This window comes from Sciurus carolinensis, chromosome 9, assembly GCF_902686445.1.
Source record: "Sciurus carolinensis chromosome 9, mSciCar1.2, whole genome shotgun sequence".
Taxonomy (NCBI): Eukaryota; Metazoa; Chordata; class Mammalia; order Rodentia; family Sciuridae; genus Sciurus; species Sciurus carolinensis.
The window spans coordinates 29,302,786-29,327,174 of NC_062221.1; the positions used below are offsets into that span (position 1 = coordinate 29,302,786).

At 50.4% G+C, this 24,389-nt stretch overlaps 2 protein-coding genes and 1 pseudogene across 13 annotated transcripts in view; 2 read left to right on the plus strand and 1 right to left on the minus strand.

Moving 5' to 3' along the window:
- The first annotated feature begins 44 nt into the window (after positions 1-44).
- Ccdc51 (coiled-coil domain containing 51) lies at positions 45-11,772 on the plus strand. Of its 6 annotated transcripts, none has more exons than XM_047565431.1 (5): positions 54-118; positions 2,258-2,293; positions 8,226-8,545; positions 10,247-10,411; positions 10,793-11,772. In XM_047565431.1, exons 2-5 carry the CDS (start codon positions 2,287-2,289, stop codon positions 11,546-11,548), a joined length of 1,248 nt encoding a protein of 415 aa, XP_047421387.1. In that variant the 5' UTR covers positions 54-118; positions 2,258-2,286; the 3' UTR covers positions 11,549-11,772. The 6 variants fall into 6 exon arrangements, with proteins under 6 accessions (XP_047421393.1, XP_047421387.1, XP_047421391.1 ...); XM_047565432.1 differs by having other exon boundaries at positions 89-109; XM_047565436.1 differs by lacking the exon at positions 54-118 and adding an exon at positions 6,024-6,094.
- Positions 2,643-2,738, minus strand: LOC124993823 (uncharacterized; annotated as a pseudogene).
- A 2,138-nt stretch (positions 11,773-13,910) lies between the features above and the next one.
- Positions 13,911-24,389, plus strand: part of Plxnb1 (plexin B1) — a 28,343-nt gene continuing 17,864 nt past the window's right edge. Inside the window, exons 1-12 of one of the 7 annotated variants that reach the window (XM_047563504.1) lie at positions 13,911-14,065; positions 14,555-14,739; positions 18,400-18,452; positions 19,073-20,201; positions 20,993-21,175; positions 21,500-21,628; positions 21,754-21,854; positions 22,134-22,266; positions 22,553-22,709; positions 23,014-23,122; positions 23,198-23,306; positions 23,716-24,369. In XM_047563504.1, coding sequence (XP_047419460.1) covers positions 19,095-20,201; positions 20,993-21,175; positions 21,500-21,628; positions 21,754-21,854; positions 22,134-22,266; positions 22,553-22,709; positions 23,014-23,122; positions 23,198-23,306; positions 23,716-24,369 — 2,682 coding nt within the window. In that variant the 5' untranslated portion in view covers positions 13,911-14,065; positions 14,555-14,739; positions 18,400-18,452; positions 19,073-19,094. Of the gene's footprint in view, positions 14,066-14,468; positions 14,740-15,055; positions 15,265-15,288; positions 15,308-18,399; positions 18,453-19,072; positions 20,202-20,992; positions 21,176-21,499; positions 21,629-21,753; positions 21,855-22,133; positions 22,267-22,552; positions 22,710-23,013; positions 23,123-23,197; positions 23,307-23,715; positions 24,370-24,389 lie in introns of those variants that run through there. The other 6 variants (XM_047563501.1, XM_047563508.1, XM_047563503.1 and 3 more) reach the window with 6 other exon arrangements.

Consider the following 24,389-nt stretch of genomic DNA (forward strand, 5'->3'; position numbering starts at 1 on the left):
TGCCCTCCTGCTACAGGATGCGGCTCTCCAGGGGCAGGCGCTAACGGGTCAGAGGTCAACTGAGTGGCAGACGCTCGGTCTGGGTTACAGCTCCGGTGCAGTCGACTAGGTGCGCCAGGTACAAGGGGGAAGGGTCTTTTCCCCGGGGGGTGGAGGGGTCCCCGGAAAGGGTACCTGACCAGAATGCTCCAGGCCTGCAATTGTGCACAGGAAGAAAGAGCACTGCAGGTAGAGGGGAGTGCACGTGCAAGGCGCTTTTCTGGAACCGAAGAAAATAGTTACTGGAGGGAGATAGGGAGGTGGCAGAAGTGTGTGTGTGTGTGGGGTCCAAGTCACCAGATCCTACAGCTTTGGAAGTCATTGCAAGGAGTTTGGGTTTTATAAGATAATCAGGCATGCACTTGTTTGTGAATTCTGTTTATTCATCCATTGCACTTTTATTGAGTATGTTTTTAGGCCCTGGAGATTCAGCAGTGAACAATACTTCTTGTGCTGGCATAACTGACATTCTAGTGAGACAGACTATAAGCAAAGATTATAAGTGAAATACATATCATAGTTCATGAGATATTCTAGGAGAAAAAGAAAACAGGAAAAGTAGGCACTGAGTGTTGGGGTAAGAGTGGGATGGCCATTTCTGATAGGGTGGCCACAAAGAGACCTCCCCAGGAGTTCATATTTGAGCAGAACTTGAAGAAGTCCAAGGAGCAAGCAGTGCTGACCATGATCAGCTGGTCACCTAAGGGTTGGGACAATCCTTAGTCTCATGTTTTCTAGGATCAAGAAGGTCCATGTGACTGGAGCAGAGTGAGGAAAGGGAGAATAGTAGGAAACGAGGTCAGAAAGAAGTGAGAGCCCGGGATGGATCCTCTGTAGGCTATGGAAAGGACTTTGATTTTTACCTTGAGAGAAATGGGGAACTGTTGCAGGGTTTGTGCAGAGACATGGTCTCACCTGTGTTTTGAAAGGACCACTGGCTGCTCTGTTGTCAGTTTATAAGGTTTAGAGTAGAAGTAGGGAGACCTGTCAAGGGACTCTTGGGATAATCCAGGCAAGGGATGTTGGTTATTGGGACCACTTGGTAGTACTAGCAGAGATAAGAGGAGTAGTGATCCCAGAATGGGACTTTACTGATAGATTAGATGTCAGGGTAGAAGAGAAAGTGAGGAGTTTTGGAGGATGTGAGGTTTTCAACCTGAGCATTTGGACTTGGGATTGTCATCAACTAAGATGGAGAAGGTTATGGGAAAAATCAGTTTGGGAGACTTTATGGTTTGGATCTGGAATGTCCCCACAGAACTCATGTGTTGAAGGCAGCACAGCAATGTCCACAGGTGGGACTTTTGGAAAATGATTGTATCATGGAGGCTTTACCCTCATCAGTGGATGCATCCATCTGATGGATTAATAATTTGAAGGGACTATTGGGAGGAGGTGGAAACTATAGGCAGGTCGGGCATGATCAGAGGAAGTAGATCTTTAAGGGCATTCTCTTGGAGACTGTATCTTGTCCCAGTTCCCTTCCTGCTTCTCTGTTTCCTGACTGTCATGAGCTGAACAGCTTTCCTCCACCATGTCCTTCTGCCATGATGTTCTGTTTCATTCCAGGCCCAAAGCAATGAAACCAGCCAACTATGGACTGAAACTTCTGGAACTATGAGCCAAAATAAATATTCCTTCCTCTAAGTTGTTCTCATCAGGTATTTTGGTCATAGCCAAAACAAGAGGGGAAGATGAGATTACCAATAGATTTCATTTTTTTGTGGTTCTTGGATCAAACCCAGGGTCTTGGAGCACACTGAGCCTATGCTTTATCACTGAGCTACATTCCGCCTTCCACCCTGTTAGTTTTTAAGCAGAGATAAGGGTTGGGCAGTTTGATTAAAAAAGCCTACATCCTGAGGAGAGGTCTGGACTAGAGAAGTCAGTATAGTTTTATTTTTGTGTTTGAGGTGCTGGAGATTGAACCCAGCATTCTAGGCACTTGCATTCTAGGCAGATGTTCTGCCAATGACCTATACCCCAATTCAAGCTCTTTTTTTTTTTTTTTATACTGGCTTTATTGATATATAATTTATATCAATTAACAATTCAATTAGCCTATTTAATATGTACAGACCATAGATTATAGTATAATCAAAGCTGTGCTGACATTACCACAATCATTTTTAAAAGCATTTCCATGTGCGTATATAAAATATGCGTGGACATGTGTACATGTATATATATGTATATATGTATTTTTTTTTTTAAACAGTGCTGGTTATTGAACACAAGGCCTTGAACATGCTAGGTAAGCACTCTTACTACTTCACTTCAGCTCCATAGTATTTTTTTTTAAACTCACTTGACAGTTTTATTGGAAGAACATAGTTCCTGTAAACATCAAGTGCTTATTTGTTCTGATTATAATCAATAATAACAATTGCTACCACTTATCACTTTGTTCTGCCAGGTACAGATCTAACAGATTTAATTTAATCATTCAAAACACCTTGTGGCATGTGTTATTTTGTTATCTAAATAGGGCTACTAATGATCTATCAACCCAGTGCATCAAGACTTAACTTTATTTATTCCATAGGCATAATTTTCATTAGTATTCTTTTTTGAAATTAGAGTTTTATAGTTATACATAGTAGAAAAGTATGGAATGCTTCATGAATTTGTGTGTCATCCTTGCACAGGGGCCATACTAATCTTCATTGCAATTTTATACTGCTGAAGTGAGCACCCAGCACCGTAACGTTTTTATTTTTGGACCAGGGATTGAACCCAGAGGCACTTAATCACTGAGCCACATCCCCAGCCCTTTTTATTTTTTATTTATTTATTTTATTATTTTTTTTGGGGGGGGTACTGGAGGTTGAACTCAGGGTCACTCGACCACTGAGCCACATCCCCAGCCATATGTTTTAATTTTATTTAGAGAAAGGGTCTCACTGAGTTGCTTAGCACATCACTTTTGCCGATGCTGGCTTTGAACTTGTGCTCCTCCTGCCTCAGCCTCCTGAGCCACTGGGTTTACAGGTGTACGCCACTATACCTGGCACCATAGCCTTTTTTTTTTTTAAATTTTTTTTAAAATTTATTTTATTGTAAACAAATGGGATATATGTTGTTTCTGATTGTACATGGAGTAACAGCATACCATTTGCGTAATCATACATTTACATAGGGTAGTGATGTTTGATTCATTCTGTTATTTTTTCCTTCCCCCCCACCCCTCCCACCCCTCTTTTCCCTCTATACAGTCCCTCCTTCCTCCATTCTTGCCCCGCTCCCAACCATAGCCTTTTAAAAGGCTGTATTAGAAGTGTGAGCACTGAGGGCTGGGGAGATAGCTCAGTTGGTAGAGTGCTTGCCTTGCAAGTACAAGGCCCTGGGAAAGAAGAAGTGTGAACACTGATCCCTGAGACAGATGTTTAGAGGTTAGGGAGATGAGTGGGTGACTAGGAGCCAAGTGAAAATAGTGATTGAAGGAAGCGGGGTGCTACTACGAGGCACAGACTGCTGACAGGGCAAATGAGATGAGCACTAGAAAACTTGTCATTGAATTTAGTAGTGTGGTGACCCAGACAAGTGCAGTTTCAGTGGCTTGGTGGGAATGAGGGTCAGAGCAGAGAGGGTTTGTGAGAGAACAGGAGGCAAACAAGTGGAGATGGTGAGTTCAGGCAGTCTGTCAAAGAGTATGGTGTAAAGAGCAGAGAAATGGGATAGTTGCTGAAGTGAGTGCCACATCAATTGTTGAGCAATGTCTGAGGAGGGAGAGAGAATGGGACCTGGGCCTGTGTTGGTCTTCCCTAGAAGAATAGAGTCTTTGTCCTGAGAATCAAGAGAGATGGGAGTCCATTCTATAAATTATCTTTTCACTTTTTTTTTTTGGCGATGCTGGGAGATCAAACCTTGGACTTCAAGCATGCTAGGCAAGTGCTCTACCACTGAGCTACACTCCTAGACCCTATCTTTTTCCTTTCTTGATAGTGTCTTTTTTTTTTTTGGTAGTGGGCATTGAACCCAGAGGTGCTTAACCTCAGACACACCCCCAGCCCTTTTTTTAAAAAAACACTTTTTTAGTTGTAGATGGACACAATACCTTTATTTTATTTATTTTTATGTGGTGTTGACGATCAAACCCAGCGTCACACACGTGCTGGGCAAGCGCTTTACCACTGAACCATAACCCAGCTCCTCTCCAGCCCTTTTCATATTTTATTTTGTGATAGGGTCTCACTAAGTTGCTGAGGCTGGTTTTGAATTAATAATCCTTCTGTCCCAGGCTCCTGAGCTGCGGGAATTACAGGCGTGTGACACCATGCCTGGCTTTTATAATGTCTTTTGAAGCACAAAAGTTTTCATTTGGTGAAGTCCAATTCTTTTTCTTTTTTTTTAACTTTGATTATTGTGGTTTTGGTATCACATCTAAGAAGTCAGTGCTTATTTTCTTCTGAGATTTTTGTAGTTTGATCTCCTATAATTAGGTCTTTGATATATTTCAAGTTAATTTTTTTTATATATTGTGACATACAGGTTCAAATTAATTCTTTTGTTGCATTTGTTCCAACACCATTTTTGTTGGGGAATACTGGGGGTTGAATCCAGGGGTACTTTATCACTGAGCTTCATACCCAGGCCTGTTTATTTTTGTTTTGAGACAAGGTCTCATTAAGTTGCTGAGGCTGACCTTGAACTTATGATCCTCCTGCTTCAGTCTTCTCAGTTGCTGGGATTATAGGTGTGGGCTACTGTTCCAGCCCAAAACCATTTTTGAAATGACTATTTTTTCTCCATTGAATTATTATAGTACCCTCATCAAAAAGCAATTGCCGGGTCTGGGGAGACAGCTCAGTCAGTAGAGTGCTTGCCTTGCGTGCACAAGGCCCTGAGTTCGATCCCCAGCACTGAAAAAAAAAAAAAAAAAAAAAAAAAAAAAAGGCAATTGCCCAAGCTGGGCACAGTAGCACACACCTGTAATCCCAGTGACTCCGGAGGCTGAGGCAGGGGGATCACAAGTTCAAAGCCAGCATCAGCAAAAGTGATGTGCTAAGCAACTCAGTGAGACCATGTCTCTAAGTAAAATACAAAATAGGGCTGGGGATGCGGTTCAGTGGTTGAGTGCCACTGAGTTCAATCCCTGGTACCCAAAAAATATCCCATAGAAAAAAAACAAAGCAATTTCCTGAGATGTGGTGGTATATGCCTGTGATCACAGCTGCTTTGGCAGCTGAGACAGGAAGATCATCAAGTTCAAGGCCAGCCTGGACAACTTAGTGAGACCCTGTCTCAAAATAAATAACAGTGACTGGGGATGTGGTTCAGTGGTAGAGTGCCCCTGGGTTCAATTCCTTATACTACCACCAAAAAAACCCCCCAAAAAACGAAAACAAAAAACAGAACAAAAACAAACAAACAAAAAAACAAAAATGGAAGAGAGAAAGAGAAATGGAGCAGAAACTGGCAATTTGGAAGGTGTGATGGGAGTTTGTTGGAAGTTCCAAATTCATATTTTCTTGGTGAGAAATGAAGTAGACCTTCAATTGTGAATGAGGATAAGGTACAGATGACAGAGCTGTTGAGGAAAGGGCAGTTGGCAGGAGACAGTAATCTAGATGGAGTGTGAGAATGAATTTGGAGGGGCAAGATTCCAAGCTTGGCCCATAGGAATGCTAGGTAAGCTGGGAGCTGAGGGATGTGATTTGTCCTCACCTGTTTAATTGAGCCTCTGCCCATCTGTCCAGGCTGTCTTCCATCTACCCTTGTCTGCTTCTACTTCTGGGATGCACAGACTGCTTTTCAAGTTTTAGACAACCTCAGGTGCTTTCCATCTTTTACCTCTGCCAGCAATTCTTCCCTTTACTGGTTGAAGGGTCTGGAAGACACCTAAGTGGTGAGGACTGAGAGACAAGCCAGGGGTTTGGATGGGCTAGAGAGGCTGGGAGAAGAGACTGGAGTGGAGAAGAAATTCCACATGTTATTGACATATTTCTTCATGAAGTCCCTGTGTCACCAAACTTATGTTCTAGTTAGGAAATGGATGTCTAATGGAGAAAAATGAAGCAGGAAAGATGACCGTGGAAGGAGTGACCACTGAGAGGTGAGCTATGAGCATACCGTCAGGGTATGCCACGGAGATTTATTGAGGAAGAGAGGCCTAGGTTGGGGGAGTGGCAGGGCATAGAACCTGCAACAGAATCTGCTTAGAATGTCAAGGTGGCTGGAGCAGAGTACAGTGATGGAGAGAAGAAAGAAGGTAAGGGCTGAGAGGCTTGTTAGCTGCTTCTAGGCCTGGGGTTCATGCTAGGTAAGCTGGGAGCTGAGGGATGTGATTTGTCCTCACATGTTAATAGACCTTTGGGCTGCTGTATGGAGAACAGTCCGTGGAAGGCAGGGGAGGAAACTGAGATTGCATTGGAGGCTGTAGCTATCATCTCTCCCAGGGATGGATGGCTGTCTTGGGGTCCGACAGTGGGCCTCTGCCAGAGGTTGAGCACATTGGAGGAAGCTGAGAGGGCAGTGATTTCAGAATGAGAGGGTGTTGAAAGTTGCAGAGGCTGGAGAAGAAATTTGAGAAGCAGAAATAGGAACCTAACAAGTTGGTTAGGGATCTACAGGGAACAGCCTTGATTATGGAGTAGGATCAAGAAAAGGGGAGGGGACAGAGTAGTGATAGTCTAGGTAATGACCCCTTTTTGCCAAGTGTTGCTGGGAAAGAGAGTGGGTGGGGTGCAGTGCTGTTGCTTGCTTTGATGAAGGCTACACTAGCAGGACTGTGGTGGGGGCATGGTGTGTGTGCTGAGGGCACTGGCATTGAGGCTTGTGAGGCTCACCCATCCACTGTGCATGGATGTGCTCTTCCTTGGGCATGATCTCCAGCCTTATGAATGAAGTTAGGGGTTCCTGTGCAGCACAGCTTGGAACCACTGTTACGGGGATGTCCCCTTTTGTGACTCTCAGCTTGGATCCACTCTGACCAGAAGACATGTCCTGCCCATGAGGCTAATTTTCAGGAGGGCCTGAACTTCTTCACAGATGATAAGGTGGAGGCTGGGATGCTGTGGGCAGGTCTTTGTTTCATATCACCCTATATCAGGAAGCCATTTTCTGTTCTGCACTTGATGTATCTCCCTCAGTCTTTCTGTGCTTAACTCCTGCTTTTCTCTGTCTGACTTGGTTATTTGGCCACCAGATGTCACTCTGACAGCTAGGATCAGTGCTTAGGGGTTTTGAAATGGTTTGGCCAGAAGAAGGTGCCAGGTTTTCCTGAGAATATGGGTAACCTACCCACTCTTTGGTGCCCTCAGTATCACTGCTGTTCTTGGACTGGGGCAAGTCCTGCCTCTGGATACTGGAAGACTCGTTGTAGGGGAAGTAGGCATTGCTAGGACCCAAATATTGAAGCAAGGCTAAAAAGGAAACTAGAGAAGCCTAACCTGTTGAGCAGTAGCTGAGGTTGGAGAGGAAGGAAAAAGCTCATGGAAAGCAAGAAATGTGAGACTGGGACTTGGTAGCCTGGTTGAATTAGATGGTAGGAGAAGTCTTGGTGTGAACCTAAGAAAAGCTCTTCTCTTTGGATAAAGCAGATTTTTTTCTTCCCCTGGAATTATCTTCTCAAAAGAGAGCTGAGTGTTTTCTTTGTTGGGACATGAATAACCTGTGTCCTTGTGTCCTTGCATGTAATTGAAACTTTGCTTACCCAATGTGAAGATGGCTTCAGAAGTCTAGGAAGTTGAATGTGAGAGTCTTTTCCAGAAATGACTCTGGGTCTTAATCTTTTCTGAATTGCCTTCAGTTCCATCACTTCCCAGGGAGTCTCCATGAGTCTTTGTGGGGCTTTTGTTTAATGGACACAACTCAGGTTTGGGATCTTTCTTTGACATTATCAGAAAACTGGCTTCTAAAATTCTTATCCAGGTCACATCAAAGATACCTGAGGGATGCAAGGAGGTGGGAGGGTCTGTTTTGGGTAGTGTCATGGAGGAACATGGAAGACATGATGTCTTACATGAGCTTTACCCCAAATGTGTTCCATTGTTCAGGAGACACAGGGGGAAACCTGACCATTCTCTTGCCACAGGGCTGTAGTCTCTGAACCCAACAGAGTAGTACTTGGTTTAGATAATTTTAGTGGAAGTGAGTCTGTTCAAAACTGTCCCTAGGCCTTGAGACCTAACTAATGTCCACCCTTTCTTAGCTGTGAGCTCATCTGTCTGATGTCCTCCTTGTAGATCACCTGATGATGGGGTGTAGCCCTGTGTTTGCCATGCAGCACATCATGGATGTACCCCACATATTGGTGCGAAGGGGTCTCCTTGGAAGGGACCTCTTTGTGACCAGGACTCTCTGCAGCCCAGGCCCTAGCCAGCCTGGGGAGAAGCGACAAGAGGAGGCGGCCCTTGGGCTGTATCACCGCCTCCCAGCCCTGGGAAGAGCCCTAGGGCACAACATTCAGCAACGGGCAACCTCTACAGCCAAGACTTGGTGGGACAGATATGAAGAGTTTGTTGGACTTAATGAGGTTCAAGAGGCCCAGGGAAATGTGACTGAGGTGAGTAGGGGACTTGGGGTCGTTGGCCTGGCCCTTCAATTTGGGAAATGGGGCATTTTGGCTATTACCAAGTAAGTTATCAGCCACATGCTGGTATTGGGAAAACACTCCAGATTTGCCCTTCTGTCGCGCTCCCCGCCCGCAGAGAGACATGACACCTGGTTCTTTTCAGCCCTTTTATTGCACGCACCCCCATCCTCTCAGTTCTTTCTTTGTTCTTCTTCTTTTTTTTTTTTTTTTTTTTTTTTTTTTTGGTGGCAAACTTCTTTATTAACAGCAGATTCTTCTTCCTTTTTTTTAGGGAAGTTATTGTCACTTATATAGGTTATATCAACTAATTAGAATATTCATGATATGTGGGGAGAAGATAGACGTATATGGGTATAACTTGAAGCACCTAAGAATCACGCAAGAATCATGCAGAGGCCCTGACCAATTACTGAGACTTCCTCAAGGTGAAGTTAGTTGTTTGCGTGCAGAATAGCAGTTTTTCAACTGCACTGGCAGCTTGCCAGGCGCCATCTTGGCCAGGCTCCACCTAGGGCCAGGGGTCCGGCCGAAACCCCGACACCCTTCTTTCTTTCTTTTTTTGGTACTGTGGATTGAACCCAGGGCTGCTTTACAACTGAGCTATATCCCCAGTACTTTTTATTTATTATTATTTATTTACTTTTTTGGTGCTGAGGATTTAACCCAGGGGTGCTCTACCACTGAACTATACCCCCAGCCCTTTTTTATTTTTATTTTGAGACAGGGTCTTACTAAGTTGCCCAGGCTGGTCTCAAACTTGTGTTCCTCTTGCCTTAGCTTCATAAGTTGCTGAGGTTATAGGTGTGTGCCACTACACCTGGCCAGACTTGCCTTTTCTTAAACACCTCTGGTGGAAGGATTTGACTTATTTTTGCATGGAAACCTGGGTCTGACACTTCTGGGATGAAGGTCTCTATGTAACTGTGCTTCCTAATCTCCCTGAAAATATTTGCTGTGTGCCAGTAAGTCCGTGATCATTAATATACATTCTGTATATAGGCCAATAAACATTCCTTCACAGACTGGGAGGGTTAGTGGTGAGACTTCCTGGCAAGGGGGCTGTGATTTGCTGCCTTTTGTGTGAAGGTAGAGGGCACTGAGAACTGCCTGTGGTTGAAGTCCTTTGTAGCAGCAGAAATTCATTGTCACCTCTGATTCCACTCCTGCTTAGGCCCAAAGCACTGTAGCAAGGCAGGAAGGACCTGAGGATTTGAGGCATATTGCTTTCTCTCTTTGGACATTGTGATCTTGGCCAAGCTGGACTTTCCTGGTCTATAAACTGGAGACTTGTAGCAATGCCTTTGATGGCCTTGTCCTGAGGCATACATAAGGTAACACATGGGAAACAATGTAAGAACATGTGTTCTACTGTGGTTTGTATCAGACAAGAGTTGGCTGGATTTAGTGGACACAGCATGTATTGCATTGTTAGTTACTTTCAATTTTCTTAAGGCACATTATTTCTGCTTGAACGGATAAATCTGGGGCTTTGGAGGGGTGTGGCCCAGGGCTATACCACTGGGTGAGCCAGGAGGAACACCAAAAGGACCGTTTCTGCCCTTTGCTGTTGACACCCCATTGACCTCTTAGCCACTGTCTTTTTGACAAAGGAGCTGAGACAGTGTGGGTGTTGAGAGAGGGGACTGATGACCTCTGCTATTCTCTCTGCAGGCTGAGAAAGTATTCATGGTGGCTCGTGGGCTTGTCCGAGAGGCTCGGGAAGACTTGGAAGTTCAGCAAGCTAAGCTGAAGGAGGTGAGGGACCGCTTGGACCGTGTCTCTAGGGAAGATAACCAGTACCTGGAACTGGCTACTCTGGAGCACAGGATGCTGCAGGTAGGCCTCTTATGAAGTAGCCTTTTCTCACCTGCACAGGACCCCTAACCTGGAAATTATAGAGAAACTAAGAGGTGAACCAGAAGCTCTTGTGGAGGGACAGGGCCCCATGCTTCCAGAGCCTGTCCATGTCTTTCCTCTTGGGTACTGGGGTTGATTGACATTCTAGGACCCAGATGACTGGAGGGACCAGCCCAGGCAGCTCCAGACACATCATTTCCTATACACACCTTTGGGAAACATCAGTGCACTTCTGGCCAGACCCAAGACTATCCAGATGGGAAGATCATGACACTACTTCTACACTCCCTGTTCTTTTACTCCTACACCTGGCCAGATTTATGTGGCCTTCATCATTCAGTACATGCTTTGTTTCCACAGGAGGAGAAGAGGCTCCGCATGGCCTACATGCGTGCAGAAGACTCTGAACGTGAGAAGTTCTCCCTTTTTTCTGCAGCTGTGCGTGAGAGTCATGAGAAGGAGCGTGCAAGAGCCGAGAGGACCAAGAACTGGTCCCTCATTGGGTCAGTCCTGGGAGCTCTGATTGGTGTGGCTGGCTCCACATATGTCAACCGTGTTCGGCTACAGGAGCTAAAGGCTTTACTCCTGGAGGCACAGAAAGGGCCTGTGAGTCTCCAGGAGGCTATCCGTGAACAGGCGTCTAGCTACTCCCTCCAGCAGAGGGACCTCCAAGACCTCATGGTAGACCTGAGGAGCCTGGTGCATGCTGGGCAGGGCCAAGGCTCTGGGTCACTGGCAGGTACTTCCCCCACCCGAAACAAAGACACAGATGTTCTTTCAGCTGCCTTGAAAGAGCAGCTCAGTCATTCCCGGCAGGTCCATTCCTGTCTAGAGGGTTTACGAGAGCAACTTGATGGCCTGGAAAAGACTTGCAACCAAATGGCTGGGGTGGTTCAGCTTGCAAAAGCCACAGCACACCCACGCTTGGTGGAGCCAGCAGATGGGGCTCTGCTCAACTCCTTGCTGGAACAGCAGAGTGTGGTGTTGGCCCTGTCTGACATGGAGCAGAGGCTAAAAGTTCAAGGTAACAGGAACACCGTCTACAGCACACTGGTCACTTGTGTGACATTTATAGCCACACTACCTGTGCTCTACATGCTGTTCAAGGCCAGCTAGCTCCTGGATCTGCCTCTTGAAGGTCTAAGTGGGTAGGTGTGATGTGGCTTTCATTAGTGAATCCCAGTGATCAAGTGAGTATTGGGACATACACAGCCTCAGCCAAAGTCTGAGCATCATCTGCACAACTCACCAGCAGATGTACTTTGCTTTGTAGGCAATGCTCATTTACATTAATTATTACAACTGTGTGAATGTCCAATTAAAATGTTTTAGAATTTGTATTATTTAATATAATTTATATAAGACTGAATTTTTTCCATTGAAAACAGATCCTGTACTCAGCCCCCTTTAATTCCTTTTTTATCCCATCTTGGTCTGATCCTCTCTTCAGGTCTGTTTTGGATGTACTCATTCCAGAGGCCTGGATTTTCATTTTGAATTTCCTGATCTTCCCTCTGCTTGCTATATCTGCTTGTCACATGGCCTGGGGGTTTCAGTGAGTGTAACCTAGCCTGTTGCTCTCTTTCTCTGTCATGGTATGGGGGTGTGTTGGGGAACCTCCTGATTCTAATGCTATTGGAGGAGAGATCAGAGGAAAGAGACTTGGGAAATGGTTAGTATTTTCAGGGACATCATTACAGAGATGGGTGGCCAATCTGGGTCTCTGGTGCAGAGTGCTTTGGGCAGCACCAGTGTGCCACTGGGCTGGGTGTGCTTCTACTATTTGGGGATCCTCAATAGGCACAGTCAGAGCTTAGGTTACCAGCAGTGTAAATGGAGAAATAGTTAAGGGGATGGACTCCCACAGTAGGTGGGAAGTGCAATGAGGCGTGCATATGGACTGCCCTGAGAACCTCTGACCTCTCCCTTTTCAGAGGGGAACAGTGACCCTTGACCTCCTTGACCAAATGGCATGGATAGCCTTATGTAAACAGGAGCTGTAGGGTGGTACTCTATACTTGTTTTGTAGTACTGGAGATCTGGTACATAGTAGAAAGCCCACCTACCCTTTCAGAGTACACTGAAGCTGTACCTAAGGTCTGTGGATGGTAGCTCATTCATCTGTGCCTTTGTAAAACTGTTCCGCAGAAGCTAGTGAAGTCAGAAGTGTTTCCCATTAGGTATCCTCCCTTCTTGGAGCCTGTGCTCAGCCCAAATGGCCCCACTGGTTCTCTGAACCTTTGACTACCTGGTGTGTGGTGTTTCCCCAGAATGGCATGGGATGGAATGACTTCGGTACTAATTGTTCCTCTTAATGCACAGGACTCATCTGTGTACAGATGAGGACTGTAGGGTAAGTCCAAGTTTACCTATGGGGCAAGGTAGGTCCTGACCAGTGTGCACTTGTGTGAATGGATTTGGGGAGGGGAGGATTCCAGGCATGTAAACGGGGATCCCACAGGTTGGGGTTGTGGCTCAGTGGTAGAGCACTTACCTGTTATGTGTGAGGCACCAAGTTCCATTCTGAGCACCGCAGAGAATCAACAAATAGCCAAAAAAAAAAAAAAAAAAAAAAAAAAAGGGATTCCACAAGCTGTAGAGATAGGAAAGCCAAGGTGGGTGAGTGAGTTGGAGCAAACTGTCCTGGCTGAGGTGGGGATGGGCGTGGGGGAGCTGGAGATTGTAAAGTTAGAGAATGGGGAAGAGAGTTGGCAATCTCTGAGGCTGGAGGCCAGGAATAAAGGAACTGGAGAGGGGTTGCCATGCTGGTGACAGTAAGGTGCTGGGTGCCTGGATTTAGGGACTCTTAGTGGGGATGGAGGAGAGGGGTGACCTGAGAAGTAAGGGGAGGGAGAATTTAGAAGGCAGATGAATGAGAGTGAAGGGAGACCCTGAGGGGGTAGGAAGTGAAGAGTAGCCAGTGTAGAAGACCTGAGCCCCTGGTTGAGGCTTTTTCTAGCCTGTGGCGGTGAAGGCTTCTGGGTGAGATTTTTTGCCTTGCCAGTGGCCTTGAGCCAAAGTCCTCAGGATGGGCCTGGTCCTCTGCTTCCAGTCTGCCAGGGTGTGAAGGGCCCTGCACAGGGCACAAATAGGCCTCAGGAGAAAACCCTTCTACCCGCTGTTTCCTCCTCAGGAAGGCTCAGGTGTTTGATAGTGAGGGAGCCCAGAACTTGCCCAAGGCTTTTCATCTTGGGGTGGGTTCAGGTATGGGCCTGGGAGGAAAGGAAGTGTGACCTTGCTTGTGCTCCTCCGCAGCCCGTGTACCCTGCTTAATAGCCTGGCTAGGGGGTGCTGTCACACCCCCCACTCCCCATTTGTAAGTTAGCAAATAGGTGGTGGTGTTGGGTGTCAGGTTACATGGCTTTGTGATGGTGCAAACTCAGGTCCAAAGCCCGAGCTCTTCTCAAACAGCCCGGGGTGGGGGCCGGAAGGAGAGCTTGGTTGTTGGGGAGATCTGGAAGGAGCGGTGGGCAGAGCTAGGTGTGAAGAGGGAAACAAGGAGCCTAGGAGTTCAGATAAAGGAAGTTGGGGGCGAATGACCACACGATCCCGGTACCAGAAGGGAAAAGAGCTCCGGGCACTGGGCGAGGCGGGGTGGTGGTGGTGGTGTTCACTAGCCAACAGCCCAGGCAGGTAAGAGGCGCGGGTTCCACCCCGTTCTGGCGACACAGAAAGAGGCTCAGGCGCTGTACTATGAGCACAAGGGGTGCAAACCACAGCTACTGTCCAGGCTGCTTGGGTGGGGGTGGGGCGGCCTATTCCGTTCCTACAATGCGCGCAGGTGAGGCGCGGCGGGGGCGGGGCGTGGGATCGCCCTTGCTCCAGGTTTCACACCCCAACACCCGCCACCACCCCCGCGGTCCGCGTTGCCATGGTTACCGCCACCGGGCAGCATTACCCAGTTGCTGGAAACTGTCCCCCCCACCTCGTATCCGTGGGCAAACGCGGAGCCCGGGGGACCAGAATGCGGGGTCCCGGGCGGTTCAGGGCCACGCGTCCCGCTTTCCCGGCTGCTTCCGGCCTGGCCCTGGCGGCGGGCGGGGGGAGGGCGGCTCGGCGGGCAAGAGGGGGAAGGAGCGGAGCCCGGCCGGGCCGACGCGGCTTTGTCTCCTTTGTTCCCAGCGGTGGCAGCGCCGCGGCGGGAGGGGCGGGCAGCGGACGCAGTTTTCCGCCCCTCGGTCTCCGGGTAACAGCTGCGGCTCCGCCAGACCCACCTCCCCGGGGGAGGCCGCCGAGCGCAGATCCTAAGCGAGTCCGGAGCGGCCAGCACCCGTCTCAGCGCGCTCATCCCGCGGGCTGGCGGGGTGGTGAGTGCGGGGCTCGGGCGGGGGCAGTGGGACTGGGACGAGACCGTGTCCCTCGAGGTGGCATGGCCTCAGGCCTCGATCCCGTAGAACAGGGGCTGCCCTAGTGAGTGGTGGGCGACTTCGATCCTGAGAGTTGAAACTACACTTCTGAGCGCGAAAGCAAACTCTGGCGGCTCCGCCTGTTACGCGATTGGGAGACAGAGGAGGTGGAGCTGCTCCTCCGCGCCCCCTCCTCGCCCCGCCACCACCGCCACCACCGCCGCGGTACTGACCAGCCAGCCCCTTCCCCGCCCTTCCAGGACTACTGGTGGGGTCCTTTCCTTGCCGCAGAGTGAGGGAGGAGGGTTGGTGAAGAGTCGAATGGGAAGGTCGAGGCTTTCCCACAGGAGTAGCAGCCCTTTGAGGTTGCGACTGACAAAGGCGGACCACGAGTCTCCCGACACCCAGAGGGGAACCCCCTCTCCACACTCCACACTCAAATTCAACGGATGATTGATGAGCGCCTTGGGTCATCGCGGGTGGCTGGTAAATGGTGGATCCCTTCACCCCACTCAGCACCCAGAATAGAGTGAGCAGTGTGCACCAGTGTCAATGAGTCTTACCCCTTTGGTGGACCATGGGAGTGGGGCAGGAGGGTGGAAAGGGAATGCCAGTTTTCCACTAACTCTCAGACAAGGTAAATGTACAGGTGTGGAAGGGCCATTTTGTGACCCCTTTGATTGGTGAGGACTGCTGCAGGAGCGTCCGGTGGTGCTTGCTCTTTGTAAACTTTGCAGGCAGTCTTGGGCCCTGCTGAAGAGAGTCAGAGAGAGATGGGCCCAGAAGAGGCCTGCCAGACAGGCCTGGGCACAGGCAGTTAGGGTTTGGCTGTGAGCCTGGACAGGGCCTGAGATGTGGGGAGTAGGCAGGAGATCGTGGCCTGTGCAAGTTGGGGACACGAGGTTTGGCTCAAATCAACCTTCTCAGTCTGCTCTTGCCTGGTTGTTAATGAAAGTGGGACCAATGCCTTGCCCTGTAAAAGGCCAACTTGGCTTTGAGAGGGGTGTGTAAGGCTCCCATTTCTCCCAGGGCTAGGGTCTCCTTGGCTGAGAAATGGGGGTTCATTCTCCATGCAATGAACCCCTGCTCTGTGCTATGTCTGTGCTAGTTGCTGGGGACTCCAAATCAGAAGCCATATTCCCTGCCTTTAAGGAGCTTCAGGTCCAATGTAGAATGATATAATGGAGAGAAGTGGTCTTCTTGGGTGGTGCAACTAATGCCAGGCACACACTACCATTTTTACTGATCAGAGGACTGCTCTCATTCTGTCATTTGGAAATCAGAGGCTCAGAGCCCATCAGGCAGAGCACTGTACACTAGGCTGGTGACTGGGTGTGTCCATTCTATCTGCCACACAGGCCTCAACCTCCTCAGGAGCCTGGGAGAACTGGGAAGGCTCCCCAGGGAGGTGATGGCTGGGTGTGGGAGTTAATGAGGTAGAAAGCGAGTGGGAATTCCAGGCAGTGGGAACAGCCCTTGTGACAACAGGGAGAAGCGGAATAGCCTGCAGTTCAGACTGGAACGAAGAGCATGTGTGGGGGAGGATGTGGACTCAAGGGGTTTGACCTTTATCCCTCTCTCTCTAGGGTGCCCCAAAAGCTCTAGAGAGAGATGTGCTCCATTTCTGCTCAAAGAAAATCCTGTGAGGTTGGGGGTAGATTAGAGGGGCTGCTCTGTGCTCTGTGGCAGAGGTTAAGTAATATGTGTGCCTCACATGGAGGAGAAAATGTCACTGCCCTTTGTCTTCCTCCTGCCCATGGTACATGGGGAAGGAGTGCAAGGCCTTGTTTCATGGGAAAACTGTGATTGATTAAGCCTGACATAGTTCCCTGTAGTGAGTGGGTCAGCCTTTGACTCTCTGTGTTCCCTGGCCAGAATCTCTTCTGTTCCCATGCATTTCTTCCTGTGTGCCCCTCAGCTCAGTTGTGATTTCACATTTGGGGAGTGTTTTTTTTTTTTTTTTTTTTTTTTTTAACTTCCCCTTGAGGCCTGGAGAACTTTGGCATGCAGTAGTCTCTAAGCAAATATTTGCCAGCAAATGAAACAGTGAATGTCAGTCTAACTATAGGACCCTATGCCCAGGGCACATCCCTGGCATGAGGTGGTAGGAGGAATGGGTAGTAGCCAAGTGCAGGAGGTGGCCTCTGACTATCCTTAGGTGGATTTTCCTCCCAGAAGAAGAAACTTTGTCTCCCCATCCTGAGGAAACAAGGTGGGGGGGTTCCTGGGCAGCCTGGCCTTGCCACAATCTTGAGCTTCTGGCTGGGTTCGAGACTTTCCCTGCCGCCTCCTTCCCCCCACCCCATGGGTGGCAAACAGAGGCAGCCTTGTTCCCGCTCCCATAGAGCTGCCCTGTTCTCTGCACACTAAAAATGGAAACCCCCAAGCTATTTTGGGAGCAGTGCCCAGCCAGGCTGTGGCCACAGTGTCCCTGCTCCCACCAGGCTGCTAGACCCTCCTCTAAGCCTTGTGCCCAGCCCTTCTTACACAGGGGCAGCCACAGAGCACCCTGCTGAGGTCACTGATGGGATGAGTTGACCTGGGCCAAGGGATGTGAGAACCCTTGGGACATTCTGCACAGAAAGCTTGGCAGCTGGGTGGTGGGAGGGGCTGGGCAACATGGCCTGAGCAAAGACAAGTGAGAGGTGTCTCCCAGTTTGAGATGCATGCTTGATGTTCTTAACTGGGGACCACTGGGGTCTGGGAAAGCTGATGTTGCTATGGTTTCTTGGTTCTGGGACTCAGGAGCCCCAGCTGGAGGGTAAGAAGAGCAGGTACCCATAGTTTGGGGAGGCCCAGGGATGGACCTTCGGATGGACTAGGGGTCGGGGGACATGGACATGATGACTTCCTCAGGGTACCCCCACTCATCCACACCCTGGGTCCTGGCTCTGCTCTGACCTTGTATGTGTGATTGTCTAAATGTGGGTAGTGTTATGTATGTCTCTGGTGGGTGGGTATGACGCGTGCCTGTACAGAATATGCAGTGTGTTTGTATGTGTAGGTATTGTCTCTGTATGGATGTGTCTATGTGGTGATGAACATGGGGTGTGCCTGTGTTTTTGTGTGTGTCTGTGTGTGTACACATATCAGCATGTGTGTGTACTTATGTGCAAGCACCCATATGTTTGGGTGTATGCACATAGGCTGGATGGTGTGCATGCATCAATATGTACAAATGTGTATCGGCCAATGTATTGGTGCTTGTTGGGGTTCGGGCTTTTGGCCGGTGTGGAGGTGTATAGTGGGGTGCCTCTACAGGGAAGAGTTTGGGTAGAGGATAGGATAGTAGACAGTGCTGAGAGGAAGAGAACTGAGAGGCAGAGGGCCATGTTGGGGGCCTGATTGGGCCCTGCCAGCCATGGGGCTCCTTACTAACTGACCTTTCCCAGGCCCCTCGGTGCCTGGCTTTGCTGCCCTCCCCCTCCTCATGTGGGCTCTGAGGAGGCGTCCTCTATGGAATGTGTTTGGTGGCTGAGGGCCAGGCTGGGCCTGGCTGCACAGGCAGGCTGGGCAATGGGGAGGAGGTAGTTTTGTGCTTCCTCCACAGTGGGGAGCCCAGGGTTCCCAAATACCTGCAGCCTCGCCCCCAAATTCATATTTTGCTTTTTCCCTGGCTAGGTGACTCCTGCTCAGGTCATGCTGTTGTCTCCTGATCCAGCTGGCCCTACCAGGTGAGCCTAACCTCCCTCTTAGGCATCTGGGAGCAGTGTTATTCCCACCTCTGCTCAGGGCTCTCGGAGGTGGGGCCTAGCCTTTCACCTTCCACCCCTCTCAGCCTGGACCTTCTCCCTCCCTCTGGCCTGTTAGTTCTATGATTATCACCCTTCTGGTTTCCTGACCAGAAAGGCCCTTCACCCAGTTCTTGCATTACTCAGACATGCTAGTGGCCCCTGATCTTCCCTCCTCCCTCTGCCCAGGAAACCAACATCCATGCAGAGGGGGCCTCTGAAGGTCCTTGGCCTTCTTCCTTTTCCTCACTTGCTTTCCTATTTTTCTAGGCCCTGCTGTCTTTGATTCATGTGGTGGCACAGCACAGCAGGGAGTGAGGGTAGAGTTGGGTGGATGTAGGACTCTAGAGAGCATAGTGCCTACAGAGAAGGGAGGGTGTTGAAGTTCCCAGGGATAAATGTTATCTGTTTCTTCCCCAGATAGTATATGGTCCTGTGGTCGTCCTTGACCACAGTGCTTATCTAAGCCTAGTCCTCCTCTGCTTACCCTCAGGTTAGGAGGCAATGCCTATCCCTTATCAATGACTTTAGGGTGCTCTGCTGGCCACATGAATCCCACTCAGCCTTTCTTCCTGACAGGTGACCATGCCTACCCTTGGCCCAGCTCTTCTCCAGACACTCTGGGCTGGGTGGGTCCTCACCCTCCAGCCCTCTCCACCAGCTGTTTTCACTGCCAATGGCACACATCTGCAACACCTGGTGAGGGATCCCACATCAGGCACCCTCTATCTAGGGGCCACCAACTTCCTGTTTCAACTGAGCCCTGAGCTACAGCTGGAGGCCACAGTGTCTACAGGTCCTGTGCTAGATAGCAGGGATTGCCTGCCGCCTGTGATGTCTGATGAGTGCCCCCAGGCCCAACCTACCAACAACTCCAACCAGTTGCTCCTGGTGAGCCCAGGAGCCCTGGTGGTGTGCGGGAGTGTGCACCAGGGCGTCTGTGAGCAGCGGAGCCTGGGACAGCTTGGGCAATTGCTGCTGCGGCCAGAGCGGCCTGGGGACACCCAATATGTGGCCGCCAACGACCCCGCAGTCAGCACAGTGGGGCTGGTGGCCCAGGGGTTAGCAGGGGAGCCCCTCTTGTTTGTAGGGCGGGGATACACTAGCAGGGGTGTGGGGGGTGGTATCCCCCCTATCACAACCCGGGCCTTGCGACCACCAGACCTCCAAGCTGCCTTCTCCTATGAAGAGACAGCCAAGCTGGCAGTGGGCCGCCTCTCTGAGTATAGCCACCACTTTGTGAGTGCCTTTGCCCATGGAGCCAATGCCTACTTTCTATTCCTGCGACGGGACCTGCAGGCTCAGTCTAGAGCTTTCCGAGCCTATGTGTCTCGAGTGTGCCTCTGGGACCAGCACTATTACTCCTATGTAGAGTTGCCTCTGGCTTGCCAGGGTGGCCACTATGGGCTGATCCAGGCTGCGGCTGTGGCTGTATCCCAGGAGGTGGCTCGTGGGGAGGTGCTCTTTGCAGCCTTCTCCTCAGCAGCTCCCCCCACTGTGGGCCGTCCTCCATCTGCGGCTACTGGGGCATCTGGAGCCTCTGCACTCTGTGCCTTCCCTCTGGATGAGGTGGACCGGCTTGCTAATCATACACGAGATGCTTGCTATACTCGGAAGGGCCGTGCTGAGGATGGGACTGAGGTGGCCTACATTGAGTATGATGTCAATTCCTGCTGTGACCAACTGCCAGTGGTGAGTTCCAGCATGGCCTGGTCTTTGCCTTTCTCCAAGGCCACTGGTCAGGCATTTGCAGCCAAGAAGCTACCCAAGGAACCTGAAAGGAAACTAGTAGTAGTAAGGTGGGGAATGATCAGGTCAGCAAGTACTAGGTACTTCCTTTGGGCCTAGGTGATGAAGGGGCATCTCAACACAGCAGTGCATTCAGGGTGGCAGAGAGTAGATTAGGGATGTCTTGGACCAGAGTGTTGAAGAAGTAGCATTGTGAAGGTGGACTGAGGTTCTAGGATAAGAGCAGAAATGTTGAAATGTGACATATTGTTTTAGGTTCTGTAGCAAGTGAGGGAGGGGAGGTTGGGACTTGTGTGGTTATAGCCTCAGAATGGATACAGAAGGGAAGAAACTACTTACAATGAGATTGAGTCAGTGAGAAATGCAGAGGGCTAAAGCCAGTGGTCTGGGAGGTGAGGAGGCTAGCTATGAGAGCTTTAGGAAGTGGCTCAAGAGAAGGCAGAGCACAGAGATCAGAGGAAGTGGCTCCCAGGTCATGGATGGGAGAAGATGGTGCTGCAGGCATGGGTGGGGAACAAAAGAGGGGAAGGAGCCACTGGTAACTGTCTATGGCAATCATAGATTAAGTGTGTGCAGTTTGGGCTAAGGATGTGGTTGTGGCAGGTGCTGCCCAGGCTAGGGTTATCAGGGAGGTCTGGCAGAGAGACTAGGGGCTGGGAAGAGGTTGTCCAGGAAGGATGGGACGGGAATTTTATCTAGTGAGGGACTTAACCAATGCTTCTTGTTGCCTGCAGGACACCCCAGATGCTTATCCCTGTGGCTCAGATCACACACCCAGCCCTATGGCCAGCCATGTCCCTTTGGAATCCACACCAATTCTAGAGTTGCCGGGGGTTCAGTTAACAGCTGTGGCAGTAACTGTAGAGGATGGACACACCATTGCCTTCTTGGGTGACAGTCAAGGACAGCTGCACAGGGTGAGTGCACAGGAAGTACCAGGTCCTGTTCCGGGATCTAGAGAGTACAGGCTTCTAGGGACTCAGCCTAGGTGGAGGTATCCCTATGTCCTCTGAGGCCTGAGATGTGTGATCTGTGATATGCCCAACCAGATTTGTGCTGCTCTTCCTAGGACTGGATGGGTTTATCTATAACTCTCTTCTACCTTCTCTGGGACTGCTTGCAATGACCTGGGACTGCCCAGAGGGAAGTTTTATCTGTAAATTGCTTAAATTGTGAATGGGAGAAGGCCTTGGGTCTGAGGCCATGGAATTGGTGCCAGACTCTGTGGTCTCTGATCTCAGGTCTACTTGGGCCCGGAGAGTGATGGACACCGATACTCCATACAGAGCATTCAGCAGGGGTCTGCAGTGAGCAGAGACCTCACCTTTGATGGGACTTTTGAGCACCTGTATGTTATGACCCAGACTACAGTGAGTTCCAGGCATGAGCCAGGGCATGATTGCTGGGAGAGTCTTCTGGTTGGAGTTGGGGATCCACATGTGGGTGAGCCAGTGGTGTTTGGATTGCTGGCCTCAGGTCCTCTTTGCTGTCACAGCTTGTGAAGGTTCCTGTGGCTTCCTGTGCTCAGCACCTGGACTGTGCATCTTGCCTTGCTCACAGGGACCCATACTGTGGGTGGTGTGTGCTCCTTGGCAGGTTAGTGTTCTACCAGTTCCTGATGCCTCCTGACCCAGCCTCATGCCTGAAGTGCTACTGTGTAATTGTCTCATTCAGGATTCTTGACCCTTGACCCTTGACTCTCACCTCTGATTCTGGACATCCCAATCATCCACCCTGTCTGTGCATCTCAGGTTCCTGGTGTTATCTGCCACTCAGAGGGTCCGTCCAGGGGCTCAGGATTGCAGTTGTCCCTGCCCTATGAACTCCCAGCAGCCCTTAAGAGTCACATATTAGGGACTGGTCATTCTCTCTCAGGTGTAGTCGCCATTCAGAGTGCTCAAGGGGCCAGGGGCCAGAGCAGTGGCTATGGAGCTTCCAGCCTAAGCTGGGCTGTTTGCGAGTGGCAGCCATGAGTCCTGCCAACATCAGCCGAGAGGAGAGGAGGGAGGTGAGTGAGCAGAGTAGGTAGGCCCCAGAAGGGAGGGCTCTGGGGATGGGTCCAGACTTCCAATTTTGAAGTCATATGTACCAAATACCACATGGCCTTACACAGTCACTCCTTTTGGGGTCCTCAATTTCTCCATCTGTTATCGACCCAATCCAGAAGGTGTTTGTGAGATCTTGGGGTAGAGGCTACTGGTGCCTGCCCACACTGGGTACCCTATAAATGAGCCCTGATCTACTGCCTAAGCCATAGTGGGGTGCTGAAAGTGTATGCTGGACTTTCTTGGCAGGTTTTCCTGTCGGTGCCAAACCTGCCACCCCTGTGGCCCGGGGAGTCATATTCTTGCCACTTTGGGGAGCATCAGAGTCCTGCTCTGCTGACTGGTTCTGGTGTGATGTGCCCTTCCCCAGACCCTAGTGAAGCCCCAGTGCTGCAGAGAGGAGCCGGTGGGTGAGAGAAGCTGTTAACCCCAGAACTGGGGAACCCTACCTTACTCCTTTTTGTTCCAAGGGATGTGGTCAGGGTAAGGTGTGAATCCAGGCATAAGAATCTTGAATTGTTGCTTTTCTCTGAGTTCCTCACCAAAACCCTAGAATGTCTATTTTGTGCCCTGTAGACTGTCTTCCCTGATCTGGTTTCCTCTACCCATCCAGGGTGGTAGCACCACCTCTGTGTGGTCTCAGCATGTCAGCGCTAGGTCTGAGTGCTACTCCCCACTCCTTAGTCCTGGGCCTCTCTCCCACTTTGCAGACCACGTCTCCGTGAGTGTAGAGCTCAGATTTGGCGCCGTGGTAATCACCAAAGCTTCCCTCTCCTTCTATGACTGTATGGCAGTCACTGAGCTCCACCCATCTGCACAGTGAGTTCCTCACCCTGTCCCCCAGATCTGAACTCCCCTGTGGCGATCTCTGCCCCATGGTTGTGCTCTGTGCAGGTGCCAGGCTTGTGTGAGCAGCCACTGGGGGTGTAACTGGTGTGTCTGGCAGCACCTGTGCACACACAAGGCCTCGTGTGATGCTGGGCCTATGGTGATGAGCAAACAGGTGAGTGGGACCCCAGGATGGACCACATAGGGGTTTTGGGTCCCAGTGTGAGGGTTTTCTGATGGCCCGGGGTCTGTGTGTCTGCCTGCCCATGTGAGGCTGTGTCCTGAACGCCCAACCTGCTGTGTGTGATGGACTCACTAGAGAATGGCTGCTGATCCGTCCAGCCTGTTTCAGGAGAGGACGTTTGTAGCTGAGAGGCGAGAGGTGTGGCCTTTGTGCCCCACCTCAGCACAGACACCCCTGGAGCCTGCCCTCTGTGTTTCTCCTTTGGAGAATTAATGGGCTGTTTTTGTTTCTCTTTTCCTTGGTCTCCTTTCCTCTTAACATACCCTTTGCCTGCCTGCCTCCTGCTCCTGCACCTGCCTGCTGAGCGGCCCTTCCTGTCTTTCTCTGCCTCCCCCTTCAGAGCCCACTTCTCTCCCTAGCCCCTCCTGTAAGAGATGTACCCACCCCCGTCCCACCCACAGCCCCTATATCCATAGTCACTCCTGTTCCTGACACTTTTCCTGTGGACCCAGGAGCCACAAACTCAGATGTCCTGATTGGGGCCAGACCCTTGGGGCCATGGGCAGGTCCTGGTCCCTTACCTTCCACCTCCTCTATAGAATCACCTCTCCATGAGAAACCCTTCCTTCCCAACCTCCCCACCATACCTGGAACCACTGTTCCTGCCCTCACTAACTTGGGACCTGCGGCCACACCTGAGGACCTCTCAGCCTCCCACCCATCACCCTCAGATGCAGCAGCAGTGCCCCCTGCAGAGCCTGGCCCTGAGACCCTTCCCTCCACGGTGGTCCTGGATCAGCCACCTGGCACTGTGCCTGCCACCACTTTCCCAGGGGCCACTGGCTCCACGAAGCCCGCTCTGGACTGGCTCATGAGAGAAGGTGGCGAGCTGCCCGAGGCCGACGAGTGGACAGGGGGTGACGTGCCCGCCTTCTCCACTTCCACCCTCCTCTCAGGTGATGGAGACTCAGCAGAGCACGAGGGCCCTCCTGCCCCCCTCATCCTCCTGTCCAGCCTCGACTACCAGTACGACACCCCCGGGCTCTGGGAGCTGGTGAGGTCCAGCCCAGGAAG

What these genes read in the sequence shown, in the direction of transcription:
- Ccdc51 (XM_047565431.1), top strand. An exon ending in CCCAGGGAAATGTGACTGAG is followed by an intron (nt 8,546 to 10,246) that starts GTGAGTAGGGGA and finishes TTCTCTCTGCAG; the next exon opens with GCTGAGAAAGTATTCATGGT. An exon ending in TGGAGCACAGGATGCTGCAG is followed by an intron (nt 10,412 to 10,792) that starts GTAGGCCTCTTA and finishes TTGTTTCCACAG; the next exon opens with GAGGAGAAGAGGCTCCGCAT.